At 41.6% G+C, this 20,110-nt stretch overlaps 1 protein-coding gene and 1 pseudogene across 1 annotated transcript; one reads left to right on the top strand and one right to left on the bottom strand.

Moving 5' to 3' along the window:
* The first annotated feature begins 2,414 nt into the window (after window positions 1-2,414).
* LOC139394043 (sphingomyelin phosphodiesterase acid like 3B) lies at window positions 2,415-7,779 on the top strand. The gene is made up of 9 exons (XM_071142118.1): window positions 2,415-2,603; window positions 3,090-3,260; window positions 3,432-3,645; window positions 3,879-3,976; window positions 4,097-4,240; window positions 4,729-4,898; window positions 5,159-5,339; window positions 5,606-5,739; window positions 6,898-7,779. The coding sequence occupies exons 2-9, from the start codon at window positions 3,179-3,181 to the stop codon at window positions 7,258-7,260; spliced, it is 1,386 nt and encodes a 461-aa protein (XP_070998219.1). The 5' UTR covers window positions 2,415-2,603; window positions 3,090-3,178; the 3' UTR covers window positions 7,261-7,779.
* A 331-nt stretch (window positions 7,780-8,110) lies between these two features.
* Window positions 8,111-18,405, bottom strand: LOC139394059 (enoyl-[acyl-carrier-protein] reductase, mitochondrial-like; annotated as a pseudogene).
* Window positions 18,406-20,110: the final 1,705 nt, after the last annotated feature.

Genomic DNA, 20,110 nt, shown 5'->3' with positions numbered 1-20,110 from the left:
GAAGTGTATGACAGGGATGCCCAATTTCGCCATTTATATTAATTTTGGTTGTGGAACTTCTATCTCTATATATTCTGAATAATGCAAATTTGGATGGCTTAACCATTTTTAACAAAGAAATTAAAATTTCCCAACTGGCTGATGATACTACTCTTTTCTTAAGAGACAAAGACCAGGTCGCCCATGCCCTTAATGCTATAACTGCATTTTCTATTGCATCAGGATTAATGCTGAATGTTTCTAAATGTGAAATCGTATGTTTATTTGAATCTGATGATAAAGAAATATAAAATATTCCTGTAAAGGACTGTGTTAAATATTTAGGAATACTTCTGCCAAAAAACAAAAGAGCTGAAGGCGGTCTAGAAGTGTTGGATTTTGTTGACATAAATAAACTTTCAAGATAAACTGGTTGGAAAGATGTTTGATCAATACTGATTCAATATGGTATTTCATTCCAAATAATGTGTTTAATAAGTTGGGAGGTCTTCAATTTTTACTGAAATGTAATTATATTCCTGAAAGATTACCTGCTAAATTGGCTAGGTTTCACTAACATGCTTTAATGGCCTGGAAAATGTTTCCTGCACAATTTTTCCCCACATAAAGCTCTTTTGTGGAATAATTCAGGCATAACTGTAAGGAATAAGTCAGTGTCCTACCCCAGCTGGCATGAGAGGAATATTGACTTTGTTCTTGATGTTTTCGACAACAAGGGAAATGTTCTCACATATGAACAATTTATAACATTAACATTGAAAGAATTTCCAATACCTTTCAGAGAGTTTATTTCTGTGATCAAAGCCGTTCCCAGTGGTCTAACTACATTAATGAAAACTCATCTTAGCTTTGGTAATGATCACAAAGTTGATCCAGAACTGGGATTGGAAGGTGTGGGCTTACTTGAGATATCTTGTTGTAATAAATATATCAGACAAATTCTTAATTCACAAAACCAACAGACACCGAGAGGAAAGTTTTTCTGGAACATGCTTATTCCTGACATTGTCTGGAAAAATGCATGGTTAAGGCCTTACAAATATTGTATACCAAACAAAGTTAAGGAAGTAAAATTTTACATAAGATATATCCATGTAATTCTATGATATCCAAATTTGTGGCTATTGATGATATCTGCGTTTTCTGTGAAAAAGAAGGTGAGAATCTGTCTCACTTGTTCTTTGAATGTAAATTTGTGTCAGAATTTTGGGAAAACATTGCAAAATACTTATTTACCATTATGAACTTCTGCCGCATTCAAAACCACTGGAAACTCGGAACTGTGAAATCTCAGACTTCAGTGAGTTCAAGACAACTGAACGGTCATCCAACTCGGAATTCCAAGTCGGGGACTCAGGCATCTTTCTAGAGCGCCGACCTGAAGATAACTGACATCATAATTCAACCTTGTCCCCCCCCCCCCCCCCCCCAGAGTTCCCAGATGTCTTGAAAGCACCATAAATCCAGAGAATGCCAGACTTTGATGACAACGTTTGGTGACAGAATTTTCCAACGAAGGACCACCAAGCCACCTTCCTGTTGAAGTGGGCACAGAACAACAAGGGGAGTCCAAAAATGGCTTGTATGCTGCTACATAAATTATGTAATATGCCAGGGAGATATGTGTACTGTAGCTAAGAAAGTAATACTACGTGTACATTGTGTAGTAAGCTGTGCCTCACCCTAATAATTTGGTCCCTTTTCCCCTCATAACTTAGAATACACTGTTCTGACTTGGTGGTGCACATGTAGCCTATAGCCTGTTTCAGAGAAATGTCATCATCGAATATTGTAAGAGCTTTCATTGTCTGTGCTGTGGTGTGGGGAGGATTTCCGCAAGATCAAACATATTTTAAATGTGGTCACCCTAAGCAGGATAGGAGAACTTATGCAGCAGGTTAGGAGACCAAGTTTAAGGTTAGGAAAGGGTTAGGGATAGCAAAATTGAAGGGTAATCTTTCCCTTTCATTGGTCAACTATCACATTTACAGCTACCCCAGTAACCACGCCCTTTGCTTGACAGCAAAACAATTCACATCTCTTGTCCCCATTCGTTTAACACGGAGCGCCTGTTCTCTCTGACCAGCAGAAACACAATTCTCACAAGACCATTTCTGGTTACCTTCACCAATTCCACAGCACCCATCTCTGTTTTCACCCACTATGAAACCACAAATGGATCAGCCAAAAGGCAAGGGTCCCCTTTTTCCAAAAACTTCACTCCTAGTGTCAGTCTTATCTTTATCCTGACCCTCGGTGCAAGCTTCGGGCTCTGAGAACTTCACCACACCTACCACCTCCAATACTTCACCTTCAATCACTTCCATTTCTCCTCCTGTCTTCAGCGCACTCTGCTTACACGTTCTACCATTCTTCTTTAGCAAACAATCTCCCTTTTTTCAGCCATTTTTCACAGACTCAAGCTCACCACCTTCCTCCCTCTCTCAGACCTCCTCTGCCTCTCTTTCCCCCTCCGTATTCCAAGTATACATCTCCTTATGATAATACTGCACTTCTCCTGACATATATCTTGTTCTTGCTTTCTCAAGGGACGCCATTTAACCGGCTGTCACAATCTACGTACAATCAGCACGATCCCCACGGTATGTAGCGCTAAACAATGCATCCCACTTATAATGCAGTTGCTTTGTCTTGATGTTATTTTTCATCAAAAGCTACCGCAACACTTTTCAATTTCTAACAAGAGAGCTCTCTGCCTTCCTTCTCCCTTGCCGGTCAAATGACAAAACCGGACGCTGTCCTAACCTACTACGAAAGTCACTTTTTATCGAATTGGCATGAAAAGGGTGTGTCCCTGTTGCAGAGGACATGTTCTACTGCTGGGTCATCACACTCTCCATTTTATTGGAACCAAATTGCAAAAGAAAACATTACATTTGGTTGTTGATTAGTGTTACAAATTGTATTTGCTACAGGTCACAATACATGTAAGTTTATAGCCTATTTTGACAAATATTTTGAACCATATATGCAGTCTATTAGTAGGCATAATATAATATAGAGATGAATAAGTATAACTTAAACCAGCCCAGCCCTTAAACACATCTGTTTCTTATCTTTCATTTTAGAGACTAGGCTATTCAACTAGGGACATGAGTCATGACTTCATAGATTATGGCGTAATCTATGAAGTCTGTCCAGTGAGTCTACCTTCCCCATGACAGTCACTATGGCTGCGATGCGGACAATCCTCCTGTCCTGTCTTCTTTTCACATGCGGGAAAGTTCTGGGGCTGTCAGGTGAGTGCATAAAATAGCCTAACAATATACATTCAACAATGTAAATAATGTATTTAATATAGCCTGATCAACAATAGAAAACAATGCAGCTATGTGTTGTTAGTTGTTAGATAGCCATTCGATAAGGCTGTAGTCGATCTACCTGCGTGTCATCAGCACTTACTTTTCCAGGAAACTTTTGGCACATCACGGATATTCACTGGGACCCAACCTATAAACACACCGGAAATCCTGAGCTTGTGTGTGCTTCTAGTGGAAAACGTCCTGTGCCCAGTGCGGGACAATTTGGAGACTACCTCTGCGATGCGCCATGGGACCTTATTAACTCCACAGTGTATGCAATGAAATACATTCTGCCAGATCCGGATTTCATCGTCTGGACAGGGTACAACAAACTAACATTTATTTTATGTAGCCCTTGTGTGTGTGTGTGTGTGTGTGTGTGTGTGTGTGTGTGTGTGTGTGTGTGTGTGTAAATGTAACTACTTCTCCATTTACCTTCTTAAAGTCAAATGTAGAACATTGATGATTGCTCCCATGTACTGTATATAAAACTACACATGTGATTGACTTTATCTAAAAGAGGCCCCTTACAACAACCTGACATTTGCCCCACAGAGATGACACGCCGCATGTCCCGAATGAGGATCTGGGAGAAGAGGAGGTTCTCTCCATTATCAGCAACCTCACCCACATCATAAAGCTTGTTTTTCCAAGTTTGTCTAACCTCCATTGCTTTTGAGGGGGAAGTCACTCTGGGCCAAACTGAAATATATTTTGTTTTCCTTTTGGATATATTTGTGAAAGCCATATGATCAACTCATGTTACCTTTCAGGTACTAAAGTGTACTCAGCGCTGGGGAATCATGACTACCATCCGAAGAGCCAGCTACCCCCAGTCCAGAACAACATCTATGAACAGACAGCACAGCTGTGGCAGGGCTGGTTGGAACCAGAGTCTCAAACAACCTTCCGCACAGGTAAGCTACAACAGATCCTGCCTAGGTCTGGTCATGTAAAGTAAAAATATATATATTGGTCACATGCCCTGAATACAACAAGTATAGATTTTTACAGTGAAATGCTTACTTATGAGCCATTCACAACAGTTTAGAGTTAAAAGGTAAGACACATATTTGCTAAATAAAAAAAGGAAATAGTAATAAAATAAAAATAATATATATACAAGGAATATCAGTACTGAGTCAATGTGCAGAGGTACGAGGTAGTTGAGGTAATACAGTATGTGCATATGGGTAGGGGTATACCACTTGGGGCCAGTTTCCGGGCCACAGATTAAGCCTTCTGGACTAAAAAGCATGCTCAATTGAAATAATGAATTAAAACAACGTTTTAGTTCAGAGCTAGTGTTAATCTGTGTCTGGAAAACCAGTTCATGGAGTCTGGAATGGAATTAGTCAACTCCAGTCCAAACAGTTGTATTGTCTTTCCCTTTTATTCTTTATAGGTGGATACTATACAGAGAACCTGCTGAACCGACCAGGTTACAGGATTGTAGTCCTCAACACTAACCTATACTATGACCAGAACAAGGTCACAGAAAACATTGACGATCCAGCCGGCCAGTTCAACTGGGCAGACCAAGTTCTTACAGAAGCTGCCAACAACAAAGAAAAGGTCTTACCACGCTCTCTATGTTGCAAGAAATAGCAAGAGAAGATAAGTGCCTAGTAACTCTGCCAGTAAAAGCCAATCATCTGTTAGACATATAGAGATAACATACTCCTGTTTTCTTTGTATGTAGTGGAGGTGATTTGGAATCAAGCTCTCATGAAGAGGTAGCCCTGTCTGAGACTTGTAAAAGCAGATGTTGCATACAGACTTTGAGGATATCCTTTTATGATTTAATTGCAATCCCACACCAATTTCTCTCTTAGGTTTACATCATTGGCCACGTTCCACCAGGGTTCTTTGAGAAGAAGCGGAATAAGCCTTGGTTTCGACCCAACTTCAACAAACGTTACCTAGAACTGATCCAGAAGCATCACTCACTAATTATCGGACAGTTCTTCGGCCATCATCACACTGACAGCTTCCGCATGTTCTACAGCTCAGAAGGTACAGTGTAATTTAACAGAGGCACATACTACAAACTTTGTTCCACCATCTCAAGACATTCAACATTAGGCAGGGCCATCTGTTTCTGCTCTTTTGCCAACATTGCAATAGAATTGGCAAGAGCACAAACATATCTGGGACCAGGCTAATTTAACATTTGAACATGATTGTTCAAACATTAGATGCAGAGAAAAATGTATGTGTGCTGCCAATTTACAGTACTTGTTCCTCTAATCTATAGTATCTCACCAACTGTCTTTCCCCAGGTTCCCCCATCAGTACCATGTTCCTTACCCCTGGTGTCACTCCCTGGAAGACCACCTTGCCCGGGGTTATAGATGGAGCCAACAACCCTGGGATCCGCGTCTTTGAATATGACACCCAAACTCTTCTAGTCAAAGTAAGAGCCGCTGGACTCTTCTTAAAAGCCCCAAAAATCTGTCAATTTAATGGTTGCTCAGAAACAAAATCTTACCACTCTGCCTCCTCCATTATTGCCTGATTAACACTATAGGGCCGAACCAAACCATACTGTGCTGGCTCAGTTTCAGTTTCTTTTCACATTGCTCTTTCCTGTCTTCCTCTCTAGCAGCACACATGTGGTCGACAACTGTGCTGGATGTGCTACCCTGCTGCTACCAGCTTTGTGGAGTATTTTCTGCTTTAATAATAATAATTTCTTAAACTTCTACAGCGCTTTTCATAAAATAAAAAAAATGTCAAGGCGCTTTAAAAGCAAAAAACAAAATGGAGAAGGTCAGTTCATGGCTTGATCAGATGACATTTGTCAGGGAGATGGCTGATGGAGATGGAGTCTGGTGATTGTCTTGTAGAGGACATGTAGCCACTGGAGTTCTCCTTCACAATGTGTAGCACCCACAACGAGCCGTCGGTCACAGCACTGACTGCATTCCCCCACTGCATCTCCTATTCCTCTCAAGATTAAGGTGACTACTCAATTGATGTTTTCAAAAGCAGCCAGGTGCAAGAAAAACAGCTGGTAGTGTCCAGATACATCATTCAAGTAAAAAAAATTGCCAGCTAGCAGGGGGTGGCAGGCAGCCTAGCGGTTAGAGCGTTAGGCCAGTAACGAAAGAACCCTGGTTTGAATCCCAGAGGTGAAGAATCCATCCATGTGCACTTGAGCACCGTTAAGTCGCTCTGGATGGAAAAGTGTCTACTAAAATTGAATGACTAAAATGTAGCTGGCCAAGCCAAAAAGAGTTGACCTGCCAGTCCATCTGCAAAATGTGTGGGTAAAAACCATCAGATATAAGCAATAAACACACAATGTTAGCCAAAACAGCTGGTTAAAATGACTACACATTTACAGCAGCTCTGTGCTTAGGCTGCTACTATGGTGCCATGGCTTCTCTCTTTTCCACATTGTTCCCCTTACTTCAATGCTGTTCCCTATTGCTATTTTTAATGATGTAATGTGTGTTCTGAGTGACCCATGTAAAACACACTTTAAATCAATTCGGACTTGACTTCACGAAACTAGACTCGGTAGTGTGAAAAAGGTATTAGTGTCTCCAATCTGTCTCTCAACCCACAGGACATGGTGACCTACTACCTGAACCTGACCCATGCCAACGTGGCCCAGGCACGCTGGGAGAAAGAGTACCGCTTCACTGAGAGCTTTCGTGTGCCTGATGCCTCCCCGGCCTCCATGCACCAGGCCGTAGAGCGCATGGCCAGCGACCGCTGCTACCTGCAGAAGTACTACGAGTTCAACTCAGTCAACTACGACCTGACAGAATGCAACAGTGACTGCCGAGTCGACCACGTGTGTGCTGCTAGAGAGGTAGACTTTGAGAGGTACGAGCATTGTCTGGAGAAAGAGAGGGCATCATCGACTGGTGTTGCCATGTTGTCAGTTCTCTCTGTGGTGATCAGTATTGTCTGGGCAAGCTGTTAATGATCTCAATGTGCACCAGAAATATGGACCCATTACTTCTGGCTGCCTACAATGAAATGACTGAACGGCTGCTCCAATCTATGGAGTCCTTCTCCCAAATGTTGCGATTAAGGACATTTACCTTGAATGATTTAATCAGATAGATGAATGTATCCTTTTCTAACATCAGATCTGTCAAGAATGCCTCTTTTTGAATATAGCAATCAGAATTCACAGATTAACTGCATGCGGTATTTTCCAGTCTGTGCATCTCAATTTCAGCCATGTACCACGCTTGTTAAAGTACGTTATGCTATGAAAATTTAGAAGAAAGTTGTTTAATAGGAAGACCTTTGATTTCAAAACTCTTTTTGTGACTTATTTGAACTCATGTTAATCGGTGTAATTTCTACCACCTGAAAATCTTTTTGATACTCTAGAGAGGCCCATCCTTTGTGGTAGACTGTAGCAAGAATGATCAATGGTTTCATTTGAATTTCTTTCTATATAGTCCCTATTTTAATAAATCACTTAATAATCTTTTGAAGATCGAGTTGGACCTAGGGCTGTGGCGGTCATGAAATTGTCAGCCGGTGATAGTCAAGCAAATAACTGCCGTCTCACGGTAACTGACCATTAATTAACATAAATTGATTTATCTCCTGGCTTCCAGGCATAGCCTTCAAGCCACTGATGCAGACCTTAGGAACATCTACACAAGTCAATTAAATCTATATATATATATATAGCCTACACCATCACAATAAATCCACTATTTATTCGTCTAAAGAAGCATGATATGAAGAAAATGTAGTCTATTTTGTCCTTATGTTTGGCACTAATATGGCTGTAGTTCATTTAGCAGACAAGGTTTTCTTAGAATTGCGTGGCATTATGTTTTATTATTTTCTAGTATGAAGAATACAATTGAACATGGCTGAATAAAATAGAAAGGATATTTTCTCAAATATTTCCAAGGAAGTCCGCACATGCAGCTATATACAACCCCTCACATCAAAAAAACTTTTAAAAGCAATGAGGCTTATGCAACAGGTTAGAACGTTTAGCTTAAAATGTTGACAAACTATTAGGCTATTTCTTCACATTATAAGCGCAGCAATGCGCACATGGTGCACAGTAGGCTATAAGCGCAAATGTTCCTAAATGCAGTCAATCAATGCGATTGTGTGTAATGCTTTATTATATAGGTGCATTTTTAATGGTGAAAATTATCTTCCACAAACTTGAAACTCACACGCCATCTACGTATGTATGCCAGCTTTACAACTACACCGGTTGTAAAGCAAATTAAGGTGCTTAATATTAAGAAGTTATTTGGCCACTTTAGTTGTGATACAAACCTTGTAAAAACACATAGGCCTATGGGCTAGGCTACATGAGGCGTGCAACTATTATTTGAAAAAAAGATGCAAAAAAAAAGGCATGTGCTGTTTCTTGCCTTCCTGCACATTCTGGGCATCATTCACAATTGATAATACATCATTCACAAGTGTTAAGCTAATATTGTCACCTATCAGACTATTCTTCATTTTATGTTGTCTTTACGTATACTAAATAATGTGTTAAATTAGTTTTGATTTACACCAAACAAAAATATAAAACACAATGTGCGAAGTGTTAGTCCCATGATTAATTTGCTGAAATGAAAGATCCCAGAAATGTTCCATGTGCCAAGACAATCCATCCACCTGACAGATGTGGCATATCAAGAAGCTGATTAAACAGCATGATCATTACACAGGTACACCTTGTGCTGGGGACAATGTAAGGCCACTCTAAAATGTGCAGTTGTCACACAACACAATGCCAAAGATGTCTCAAGTGTTGAGGGAGTGTGCAATTGGCATGCTGACTGCAGGAATGTCCACTGGAGCTATTGCCTGAAAAATAACCATAGGAGTTGCCAAGACAGCACAAACCGATCTGGGACCAGGATATAACAATGTTACCATGCAGGAGAAATAAACATGTAGACAATACATAATGTTGTCAAGGAATCCATGACCATTCTGAATTTTTTCCCATGAACTGTTGTCAGGAAAGATTACTTAAAGTGGTGCTATTAACATATACAGTGGGCTCCAAAATTACTGGCACCACTGACTGGCAATGCACAAATAACGCTTAAACAAATATAAACAATATAATTGTAGAGATAAACTCAAAATACCAACATGTGAGAAACACGATACTTTATTAATGTTTCAATGGAAACAACCAAAATCATTTATTGATTTAATTAAAATCAATGTCCTCCAAATCAAGGTTTCGCAATTAATGGCACCCTTAAAGATTATTGTAATTAACATCTACCAAAAATAAACCACAAATTAAATTCCACTTATTTAAGTTTATCTAAGCCTTAAGGAACTATATTGAGCATATCCATCACTTCCTGTTTCACTAGGGTATAAAAATGAGGTAACACACATGCAATATCCCACTGTCATCCAACACCATGAAGAAAACAAAAGAACTGGCAGTTCAAAAGAGACAGATGGTCGTAGACCTTCATAAATCTGGTAATGGCTACAAGAAGATCCACAAAAGATTGAATATACAACTGAGCACTGTCAGGGCAATTATTAAAAAATGCAAAAGATATGGAATAGTTGAAAACTTCAAAACGCAAATGCATTTTGCCCCCCAGGATAGGGAGGAGGATAGTGAGAGAAGCAACAAAATCCCCAAGAATCACTGTGAAAGAATTGCAGGCCTTGGTGGCGTCTTGTGGTCACCAGGTTTCAAAAAGCACCATCAGACGGCTCCTCCACAACCACAGGCTCTTTGGAAGGGTTGCCAGAAGAAAGCCCTTTCTGACCACAAGACACAGACGCAAGTGCTTGGAGTTTGCCAAACATCCTTTAAATTATGACTGGAAGAAGGTGCTCTGGTCAGATGAGACAAATCAAAAGTTTTGGTCAGATACAGCATCGGCATGTTTGGCGTCGAAACAGAGATGCATACAAGGAGAGGCAACTCATACCCACGGTGAAATATGGTGGTGGATTAGTGATGTTTTGGGGCTGTTTTAATTCCAGAGGTCCAGGGGCACTGGTTAAGATTGATGGCATAATGAATTCCACCAAGTATCAGGTCATTTTGGCTGACAATCTGGTTGCCTCTGCCAGAAGGCTGGGACTTGGCCGTTGGTGGACTTTCCAACAAGACAATGGCCCGAAACATACCTTAAGATTCACACAGAAAGGGTTCTGTGTCAACAAAATCGATGTTCTGCCATGGCCATCTCAGTCGCCGGACCTCAATCCAAACGAAAACCTGTGGGCTGAGTGGAAGAGGGCAGTTGATAAGCGCAAACCCAAGAATGTGAAGGATCTTGAAAGGATCTGCATAGAGGAATGGTCCAAAATCCCTCCAAATGTGTTCCTTAACCTTGTCAAACATTACAGGAAAAGACTCCATGCTGTTATCCTTACCAGAGGTGGTTGCACTAAGTACTAAATGAGGAGTGCCAATAATTCTGGTTCAATTGATTTTGTTTTAAATAATTTTATGATTTTGGTTGGTTCCATTGAAACATTAATAAAGTACAGTATTTCTCACATGTTGGTATTTTGATTTTCTCTCTATAATTATATTGTTTATAGTATTGTTTGTGCATTGCCAGTCGGGGGTGCCAGTAATTCTGGAGCTGTATAGTGGACTTTGAGCCTCTACGGAAAATACGTGTGCTTGAGCAATGTTTTTCCGACAATGATGAAGCGGCAGCCTTGGGGCTGCAACCGTTGAACGTGCCGGGACTTCGTTTTGTATGCAGGGTCGTATTCATTTGGGCACCCAGTGCAAAAGACTGTTTCTTATTAGACCAGGTAGTCCCTTCCTGTTTCAGTCCATTTTCTTCCGTTTGGTGCCTAATGAACATGACCCTGAGAACAGCTGGGGCTGGTCAAAAGAAGGGTCACACAACCAGGACCTGTTTGGCTGAGGTGAACGGCTGCATGGCAGTGTCCAGTGCTTGCCGGAAGTCTTGGAGGCCTACCTCGGAACAGGCAGGTGCGGTCAGTTTTCCCTGGCGGATCAGGGAGCAGAGCTCATCCAGCAGTCCCTGTAAGACCCCCTCATCTGGAGAGACAGAAAGATACATAGAGACATAACATAAACTCAGCAAAAAAAGAAATGTCCTCTCACTGTCAACTGCATTTATTTTCAGCAAACTTAACGTGTAAATATTTGTATGAACATAACAAGATTCAACAACTGAGACATAAACTGAACAAGTTCCACAGACACGTGACTAACAGAAATGGAATAATGTGTCCCTGAACAAAGGGAGGGGGGGTGGGTCAAAATCAAAAGTAACAGTGAGTATCTGGTGTGGCCACCAGCTGCATTAAGTACTGCAGTGCATCTCCTCCTCATGGACTGCACCAGATGTGCCAGTTCTTGCTGTGAGATGTTACCCCACTCTTCCACCAAGGCACCTGCAAGTTCCTGGACATTTCTGGGGGGAATGGCCCTAGCCCTCACCCTCCGATCCAACAGGTCCCAGACGTGCTCAGTAGGATTGAGATCCGGGCTACTTGCTGGCCATGGCAGAACACTGACATTCCTGTCTTGCAGGAAATCACGCACAGTATGAGCAGTATGGCTGGTGGCATTGTCATGCTGGAGGGTCCAGCCTCTCTCGGTCCAGCCTCTCTCAGCCTATTGCGGACAGTCTGAGCAATGGATTGTGCGTTCCTGGTGTAACTCGGGCAGTTGTTGTTGCATCCTGTACCTGTCCCACATGTATAATGTTCAGATGTACCGATCCTGTGCAGGTATTGTGACATGGTCTGCCACTGTGAGGACGATCAGCTGTCTGTCCTGTCTTAGGCGTCTCACAGTACGAACATTACAATTTATTGCAATGGCCACGTCTGCAGTCCTCATGCCTCCTTGCAGCATGCCTAAGGCACGTTCACGTAGATGAGCAGGGACCCTGGGCATCATTATTTTGGTGTTTTTCAGAGTCAGTAGAAAGGCCTCTTTAGTGTCCTAAGTTTTCATAACTGTGACCTTAATTGCCTACCGCCTGTAAATTGTTAGTGTCTTAACGACCGTTCCACAGGTGCATGTTAATTGATTGTTTTTTGTTCATTAAACAAACATGGTAAACAGTGTTTAAACCCTTTACAATGAAGATCTGTGAAGTTATTTGGATTTTTAGGAATTATCTTTGAAAGACAGGGTCCTGAAAACGGGACGTTTCTTTTTTGCTGAGTTTATTAAAAGCCTTATTAAAAGAGACATTATAAAAACTCATCCATATAACAGGTTATAAAGCATCATACCGGCAGGCTATTGAAAGTAATGTTTGATACTGGACATTCAGAGGGACAAAATTAAAAGTATCATGTGTCTCACTCATAGCTTGGACCTACCATAATGGAATGTGAAGAATGCAGAGCAAAGACCTGTCTCTCCAGACTCCTACATATTTTGTGTGTGTGTATGTATTGTATCTAAATACTCCTGGCTCACCCCGAGAGTGGGTTATCTTCCACTGGGTGACCCAGAACCCTTGCACATTTTTGAAGATCAGGGCGCTCTGGGAAGAGGACAGACAATATTTTTTTTGTAAGTACGTACAACACACAAGTGGTTTCCATAGGTATTCGCATTTAAAGATATCACCATGTCTGTGAGAGGGAGAGAGAAAACGGTCTGTTGAAATAGTTCCTAGAGGAACGTGCTAGAAAAGGGTAGTATTACAGGAAGTAGCAGTCTTACCACAGGAACAGTGATTGGCTGCTTGGCCATCCCTCCCTACGTCACCACCGACCCTCCAACTCTGAAAAAGTGGGGGTGGGGACTATTTACTTGATCAGATATCAATGCCGCCTCAGGGTCTCCTCTTTGATCACGTGACTGGCGCCCATGGCCTTCAGCCTGTCAATAAGCTGTGTGAGGTCTGGCCTGTGAAAAGGGGCACACAAGTACATGCCGTTCTTCAACACGGGCCTTCTTGAACACGCAACCTTGCTTAAAATAATCACTGCTCTCTAAGGAAGTTTCTATAGCAGTCTCTCTCACGCATAGACATCACTTTATTAGGGTAATGGGCTATATTATGACAGTGGGTTACTTACAACAACCCGGTTATAGAACAAGACTCAGTGCTGTTTTCATTATATCAGTTTCCCAGCTGATAACCCAGTGGTATCATGAGGGCTGGAATCCCCCCCCCCCTAAATTGTTTTACTTCAGCTGCTGAAAGGTCACATTCTTAATCAGTCACTAATTCAGATGTTCTCTTTTAGAAATGTAGCTTAGTGCAGTATGCATTGGTTCTATTCACTCGGCACCAAAGAAATCAGACTGAAACGGGGAGGGAATAGAGGGGCTACCTGGACTTGACCCAGAAGAAAAACTCATTTTTGAGTTGCATGCCCTAATGAATACAAACTGGCCGTTTGGATTTACCTGTCTCTGACCACGTTGATGGTTTGGATCTCCCTTGCAACAGCAATCTCATATGACAGCCTGATCCACACATCTGTTGGCTGCATTCTGGATCACTGTGTCACCTGGAATGAACTCACATACAAAGAGCAGTGCAATACACATATTATATAGTGTACTGTGATGAAGGAAGGTTAGGTTCTGTATAAAAGACTGTATCCTTTTCACTTATTGGGCCAACCTGGCTCTGACATTTTACTTTCATGTTCCTTTTGATAGGTTTGGAATTATGAACTTTAAATTCTTATTAATCATTAGTTGTAATAGAGTGAGTGGTGCCATAACCATTATCCTCTGGTGTTAATAGCCCCTTGGCCAACTGAAGGAGGAAAGTATATGGTGGGGGCAATTAAGTTTGGAATGTACTGAGGGTAGTTAAAGCGATCTCATGTGGCAGACATTGATAAGGGGAGAGAGAGCCATGGATTAGTTATGAAAGGGGGGGGGGGGGGTTTGAGATCAGGTCAGGCTGCGTTAAGGGAGAAATAAAAGTTTATGGCCCGTATCACAGTGTAGGCAGGAAATACACAATGTTTGTACAGATATGTAGGAGACTCGGAGGAAGGGTTAAATATCAGTGCTTGTGTGAAAAGGTTTTTGTCAATTGCAACTGTATTGATCCGCTGGGAAGCTTTCATAGTGTCTGTTGAGTTTTTACTCTGAAAATCAGAACCTAACACTTTTCAGCAACTTAAGTGGATGTGTAACAAGGCCAGAATCATATAGCACTGCTTGGCTTAGCCGCAGTAGTGTGAAAAGGGTATTGGATAAAGGTACAATGGGCAAAAATGGGTAACAGCTAGCTTAGCATCTACATGTTGAAATGGTGAACTTAGCACACCTGGTTTCAGCTCCTCAAAGTCAGAGAGCATCCTAAAGGCAGTGCAGGGGTTAACACCCAGTGTGGCTGCAGAGAACAGGGGGATGTCATCGGGCAGCGAGATCACATCGTCTTCAGCTATAACCGCTGCTGTCCTCCACGTCCCTGCTCAGAGAGAGGGAGAAAAGGACGGGGTCGTATTCATTAGGCACCGAATAGAAGAAAACGGACTGAAACAGGGAGGGACCACCTAAACTTGTCCAAGTACTTGTTTTTGTTTTCCGTTGCAAAACGTTTGAATACTCTGTACCCCACCCTAATGAATAAGGCCCTGGGGCCTAATTTATAAACATTGTGTGGGCACAAAATATGTCCCAAAACATAAGTATGCCAGTTCATGTAAAAGTTGGCATTTATAAAAACTGGACTTCACGCAAGAATGTACCTATCCTCCTGCAAACTTTAGACCATGGATACTTCTAGTGGTTGACGTATTGCATTGCAAGAAGGCATGAGTAGCCTCGTAGTAGCCTTGTGCAAATGCGTAATATGATGACACTCTTATTCGTAACAAAAAAACAGGTGGCGAAATATAGTAACAAGATGCAATCATTTGCGGTTAGTGAGAAGAGCGTAAACCCAATTTATATCTTTGCATGCTAAAATAATTAGAAATAGGCTTATACTGTGTATCCTATTATTTAATTTTCATGATCATTGCCGAATAAATTCCTCACATTTTCTGACTGCGGTGGTTTCATAGGCTATTCGCAGAATAGCCTATAGACCTACAACAAGTTAGGATAGATGACCATTTGTCCCATCATTTAACTGGACACACTTCACAGTAGTAAATAGTACGATAAACTGAGCTTCAGATTGTAATGGTAGAACAGACGGTTCACCTTTTCTAAAGACGTTTGCAGGCTAGCCTTTGAACTGTAATGTGAAATGTATTGAGGAGACAATTTCATATAAACATAAATCATACACCCTATATACAAAAGTATGTGGACACCCCTTCAAATTAGTGGATTCGGCCATTTCAGCAACACCGGTTGCTGACAGGTGTATAAAATCTAGCACACAGCCATGCAATCTCCATATACAAATATTGGTAGTAGAAGGGCCTTACTGAAGAGCTCAGTCACTTTCAACGGGGCACCGTCATAGGATGTCACCATTCCAACAAGTCAGCTCGCCAAATTTCTGCCCTGCTAGAGCTGCCCTGGTCAACTGTAAGTGCTTTTTTATTGTGAAGTGGAAACGTCTAGGAGCAACAACGGCACCATTGAACACCTTTGGGATGAAAGGTGTTAAATGGAGTTGAGCCAGGCCTAATTGGCGCACGCCATTTTCGCATGTTTCCGTTATAAATCAGACCCGTCCTGAAACTTTGAAAAACGCCCTTCATTCAGCTTTTATGGTGACAATAATTCCCTTATTTGCTGTACACTTTGTAAGTATTCGAATTAGGCCGATGCATTTTCCTAAAGGAAATAGCAATAGCAAACTTGATCAAATGTCTTCGAAAGTGATGGCAGAATGTTAAACTTTTGCAGTGACATTTACTGTAGGCCTAGGCTATCTGACAGACAAAAGGTTTATGAAAGACAACAACAATTGCAAATTGCTGTGGACCTGTAACAGACCGTCTGAATTTAATAGGGACCAATGTTTTGGATTTACTCATTCTCAAACCTATGCTGCTCTGCCCGAATTCTGAAACATGATCTACTCATGGTGGTAGCCATACACACATCAATGCAAAATATCAACTCTCTGTTCACCTGTTCAATTCTACTGTATGTTATAAACCAGCTTCCTTTCTGATACATAGAGCAAAATACTTGAAATAATAGCCTATCTAATAGGCCCAATTAAATGAGAGATGCGCATGATAATTTGTGTAGGCTATGGCTACTACGAGAATATGAACCCATCATGACCAGAAAAGGTGAAGAATTTATTGATGGTGATGAAAAAATGGATTATGTGTATGAATGCAAAATTGTCTACTCAAGAAATGTGAAATTAAAGTATTCAGAAGTAAGCTACAGAAGTAACCTACAACTGTCTGTTCCACTGTTAATAAACTGTGCTCCCGATCGGATGGCATAGAGCAAAATACTTAAATTAGCTTGTCTATTCTGCTGCTGTGAAGTGGGTCCAATTAAATGAGAGATAGGACGACTGTTATCCTTGTTGTAGGCCTATGCTAACTATTTATGCCTATGCTACCTCGTAATTATAAAACCATCACAGAAAAGGTGAGGAATTTATTATGCAATGATCATGTGAATTAAATAAATAATAGCCTAGGAAATAGATGCCTATTTATTCATTTTTTAAAATACAAAGAAATAAAATGTATTTTCTCTCTTCTCACTAACGGCAAATGATTGCATATTGTTATTAACCTGTTTATTGTTATAAATAAGCCTGTCCCTCATATCCCCCATTTTAACAAAATTGCAACGCAATACTTCAACCGCTATAAACTGTCAGTATGCATGGTCTAAAGTTTGCGGGAAGGTGAGCACATTTTCACATCAAGTTCAGGTTTTATAAATGACAACTTTTGCATGAAAGCTGGCTTTGGTGTAATGGTTTTTCTCCTCTTCGTCTGAAGAGGAGAGGCGAGAAGGATCGGAGGACCAATATGCGGCGTGGTAAGTGTCCATATCGTTTTTAATAACAACAACACTGAACACTATGAAATACAAAAACAATAAACGAATACGTGAAATGACAAAACCGAAACAGTACTGTGGTGAAAAACACAGACACGAAAAAAAAGAAAAATAAAAAAACACCCCCCAACAAACGGTGAAACACAGGCTACCTAAGTATGATTCTCAATCAGAGACAACTAATGACACCTGCCTCTGATTGAGAACCATACTAGGTCAAAACATAGAAATCCCAAAATCATAGAAAACAAACATAGACTGCCCACCCCAACTCAGGCCCTGACCATACTATATAACGACAAAACAACGTTAATAAAGGTCAGAACGTGACATTTGGGGTATATTTAGTAGATTTGCACAGTTTATAAATGATGCCCCTGGTTTCTAAGGCATGAAGGGCTTGAATGTAAACCTAGACAGATATTTCAGCTCAGTAGTATCTTGTGAGCATTCAAGTATTAACGCACCTAAACCAGCATCTCTTGGGATCACCTGGGCCACTCCCTCGTTTCCTCCTACTGCTGGAAGGTCAGGTAGGATGGCATTGGTACCTGCAGGACCAAATACGGACATTGGCTTTGGATATAAAACAACTATGGTTAGGATCAATTTGATCTCGATCCAGTTCATTCATGACAGGAACTAAACAATAAATGTAATTGTGTGTGTCACCAGTGTGTGTTGTTTTTTTCTTTCCTTTTTTTTACCTTGGATCATGTTTATGTGAGAAGGATTGACGGGGGCTGCCAACAACATTACAATGACACTCTTAGCACCAACAGAGGGAAGCTCCATGCTCTCCAACCTGTAAAACACACAAGACACATTTGAAGTCTTCTGGGTTCTCTCTTCCGATACATCTGTAACTATGACAGTACGTCACGGCAGCATTGCATTTACATCCAGACTCAATGGTACATAGTACTCAATATTTTAACATAGCTAACATTCTTACTGAACAACTTGAGAAGGCTCCCCGTGGTTTCTGTACAATAGGGCCATACAACCATTGATTGAAGATTCAGTTGAATACCTACAAATACTACCCCTTGCGCTTGATAGCTGTTGTTGTTGAGTGGTGGATCCACTGGTGAAGGTTCTACATACTGTATGCCTCATCACCTCGGTTATTTTACATAATAACCATGCAATACTTGACACCTTCATTTTAAATCATAAAAAGCATCAACCCTGGCCATCTTGGATTAACCCTTGGCATGTCAGAGTCAAGTAGGTGTTCCACCACTTCCGAATTCGCCAGAGAAAGTTCCGCCCCCCCATTATTTCCAACAGGAGCACGAGCAGGAGCGGTGCTCTGCTGTACTTTATGCAAATTTCACGTTGCCACCACTGCGGTTAACCAAGTAGGTGAGTAGTAGAAGATTGCTCATGAAACACAGTTCAGCCTGTCATTAGTTCTGAGCAAGCACAACAAAAAAGATGGAGGAAAGCAAATCATTGCTATGTCTGGTTTTCCAATTCTATATGATTTTGCTTTGCTAAACTCAGCAAAAAAAGAAACGTTCTCTCACTGTTAACAGCGTTTTTTTCAGCAAACTTAACATATGTAAATATTTGTATGAACATGATTCAACAACTGAGACATAAATTGAACAAGTTCCACAGACATGTGACTAACATAAATTGAATAATGTGTGCCTGAACAAAGGGGGAGGTCGAAATCAAAAGTAACAGTCAGTATCTGGTGTGGCCACCAGCTGCATTAAGTACTGCAGTGCATCTCCTCCTCATGGACTGCACCAGATTTGCCCGTTCTTGCTGTGAGATGTTACCCCACTCCTCCACCAAGGCACCTGCAAGTTCCCTGACATTTCTGGGGGGAATGGCCCTAGCCCTCACCCTCCGATCCAACAGGTCCCAGACGTGCTCAATGGGATTGAGATCCGGGCTCGTCGCTGGCCATGGCAGAACACTGACATTCCTGTCTTGCAGGAAATCACACACAGAATGAGCAGTATGGCTGGTGGCATTGTCATGCTGGAGGGTCATGTTAGGATGAGCCTACAGGAAGGGTACCATGTGAGGATGTCTTCCCTGTAGCGTACAGCGTTGAGATTGCCTGCAATGACAACAAGCTCAGTACGATGATGCTGTGACACACCGCCCCAGGCCATGGCGGACCCTCCACCTCCAAATCAATCCCGCTCCAGAGTACAGGCCTTGGTGTAAAGCTCATTCCTTTGACGATAAATGCAAATCTGACTGTCACCCCTGGTGAGACAAAACCGCGACTCATCAGTGAAGAGCACTTTTTGCCAGTCCTGTCTGGTCCAGCGATGGTAGGTTTGTGCCCATAGGCAACATTGTTGCCGGTGATGTCTGGTGAGGACCTGCCTTACAACAGGCCTACAAGCCCTCAGTCCAGCCTCTCTCAGCCTATTGAGGACAGTCTGAGCACTGATGGAAGGATTGTTCGTTCCTGGTGTAACTTGGTCAGTTGTTGTTGCCATCCTGTACCTGTTCCACAGGTGTGATGTTCGGATGTACCGATCCTGTGCAGGTGTTGTTACACATGTGGTCTGCCACTACGAGGTCGATCAGCTGTCCGTCCTGTCTCCTTGTCTTCCTGTCCTAGGCGTCTCACAGTATGTACATTGCAATCTATTGCCCTGGACAGATCTGCAGTCCTCATGCCTCCTTGCAGCCTGCCTAAGGCACGTTCACGCTGATGAGCAGGGACCCTGGGCATCTTTCTTTTTGTGTTTTTCAGAGTCAGTAGAAAGGCCTCTTTAGTGTCCTAAGTTTTCATAACTGTGACTTTAATTGCCTACCATCTGTAAGCTGTTAGTGACTTAAGGACCATTACCAGGGGCATGTTCATTATTTTTTTTATGGTTCTTTGAACAAGCAT

The sequence above is a fragment of the Oncorhynchus clarkii genome, chromosome 3, assembly GCF_045791955.1.
Source record: "Oncorhynchus clarkii lewisi isolate Uvic-CL-2024 chromosome 3, UVic_Ocla_1.0, whole genome shotgun sequence".
Lineage (NCBI taxonomy): Eukaryota > Metazoa > Chordata > Actinopteri > Salmoniformes > Salmonidae > Oncorhynchus > Oncorhynchus clarkii.
This window is presented reverse-complemented; position numbering and strand designations above follow the sequence as displayed.

Coding starts and splice junctions, on each gene's coding strand:
- LOC139394043 (XM_071142118.1), top strand. CDS start 3,179: ATGACAGTCACTATGGCTGCGATGCGGACAATCCTCCTGTCCTGTCTT. Junction 3,261..3,431: donor GAAAGTTCTGGGGCTGTCAG/GTGAGTGCATAA, acceptor TTACTTTTCCAG/GAAACTTTTGGCACATCACG. Junction 4,241..4,728: donor TCAAACAACCTTCCGCACAG/GTAAGCTACAAC, acceptor TATTCTTTATAG/GTGGATACTATACAGAGAAC.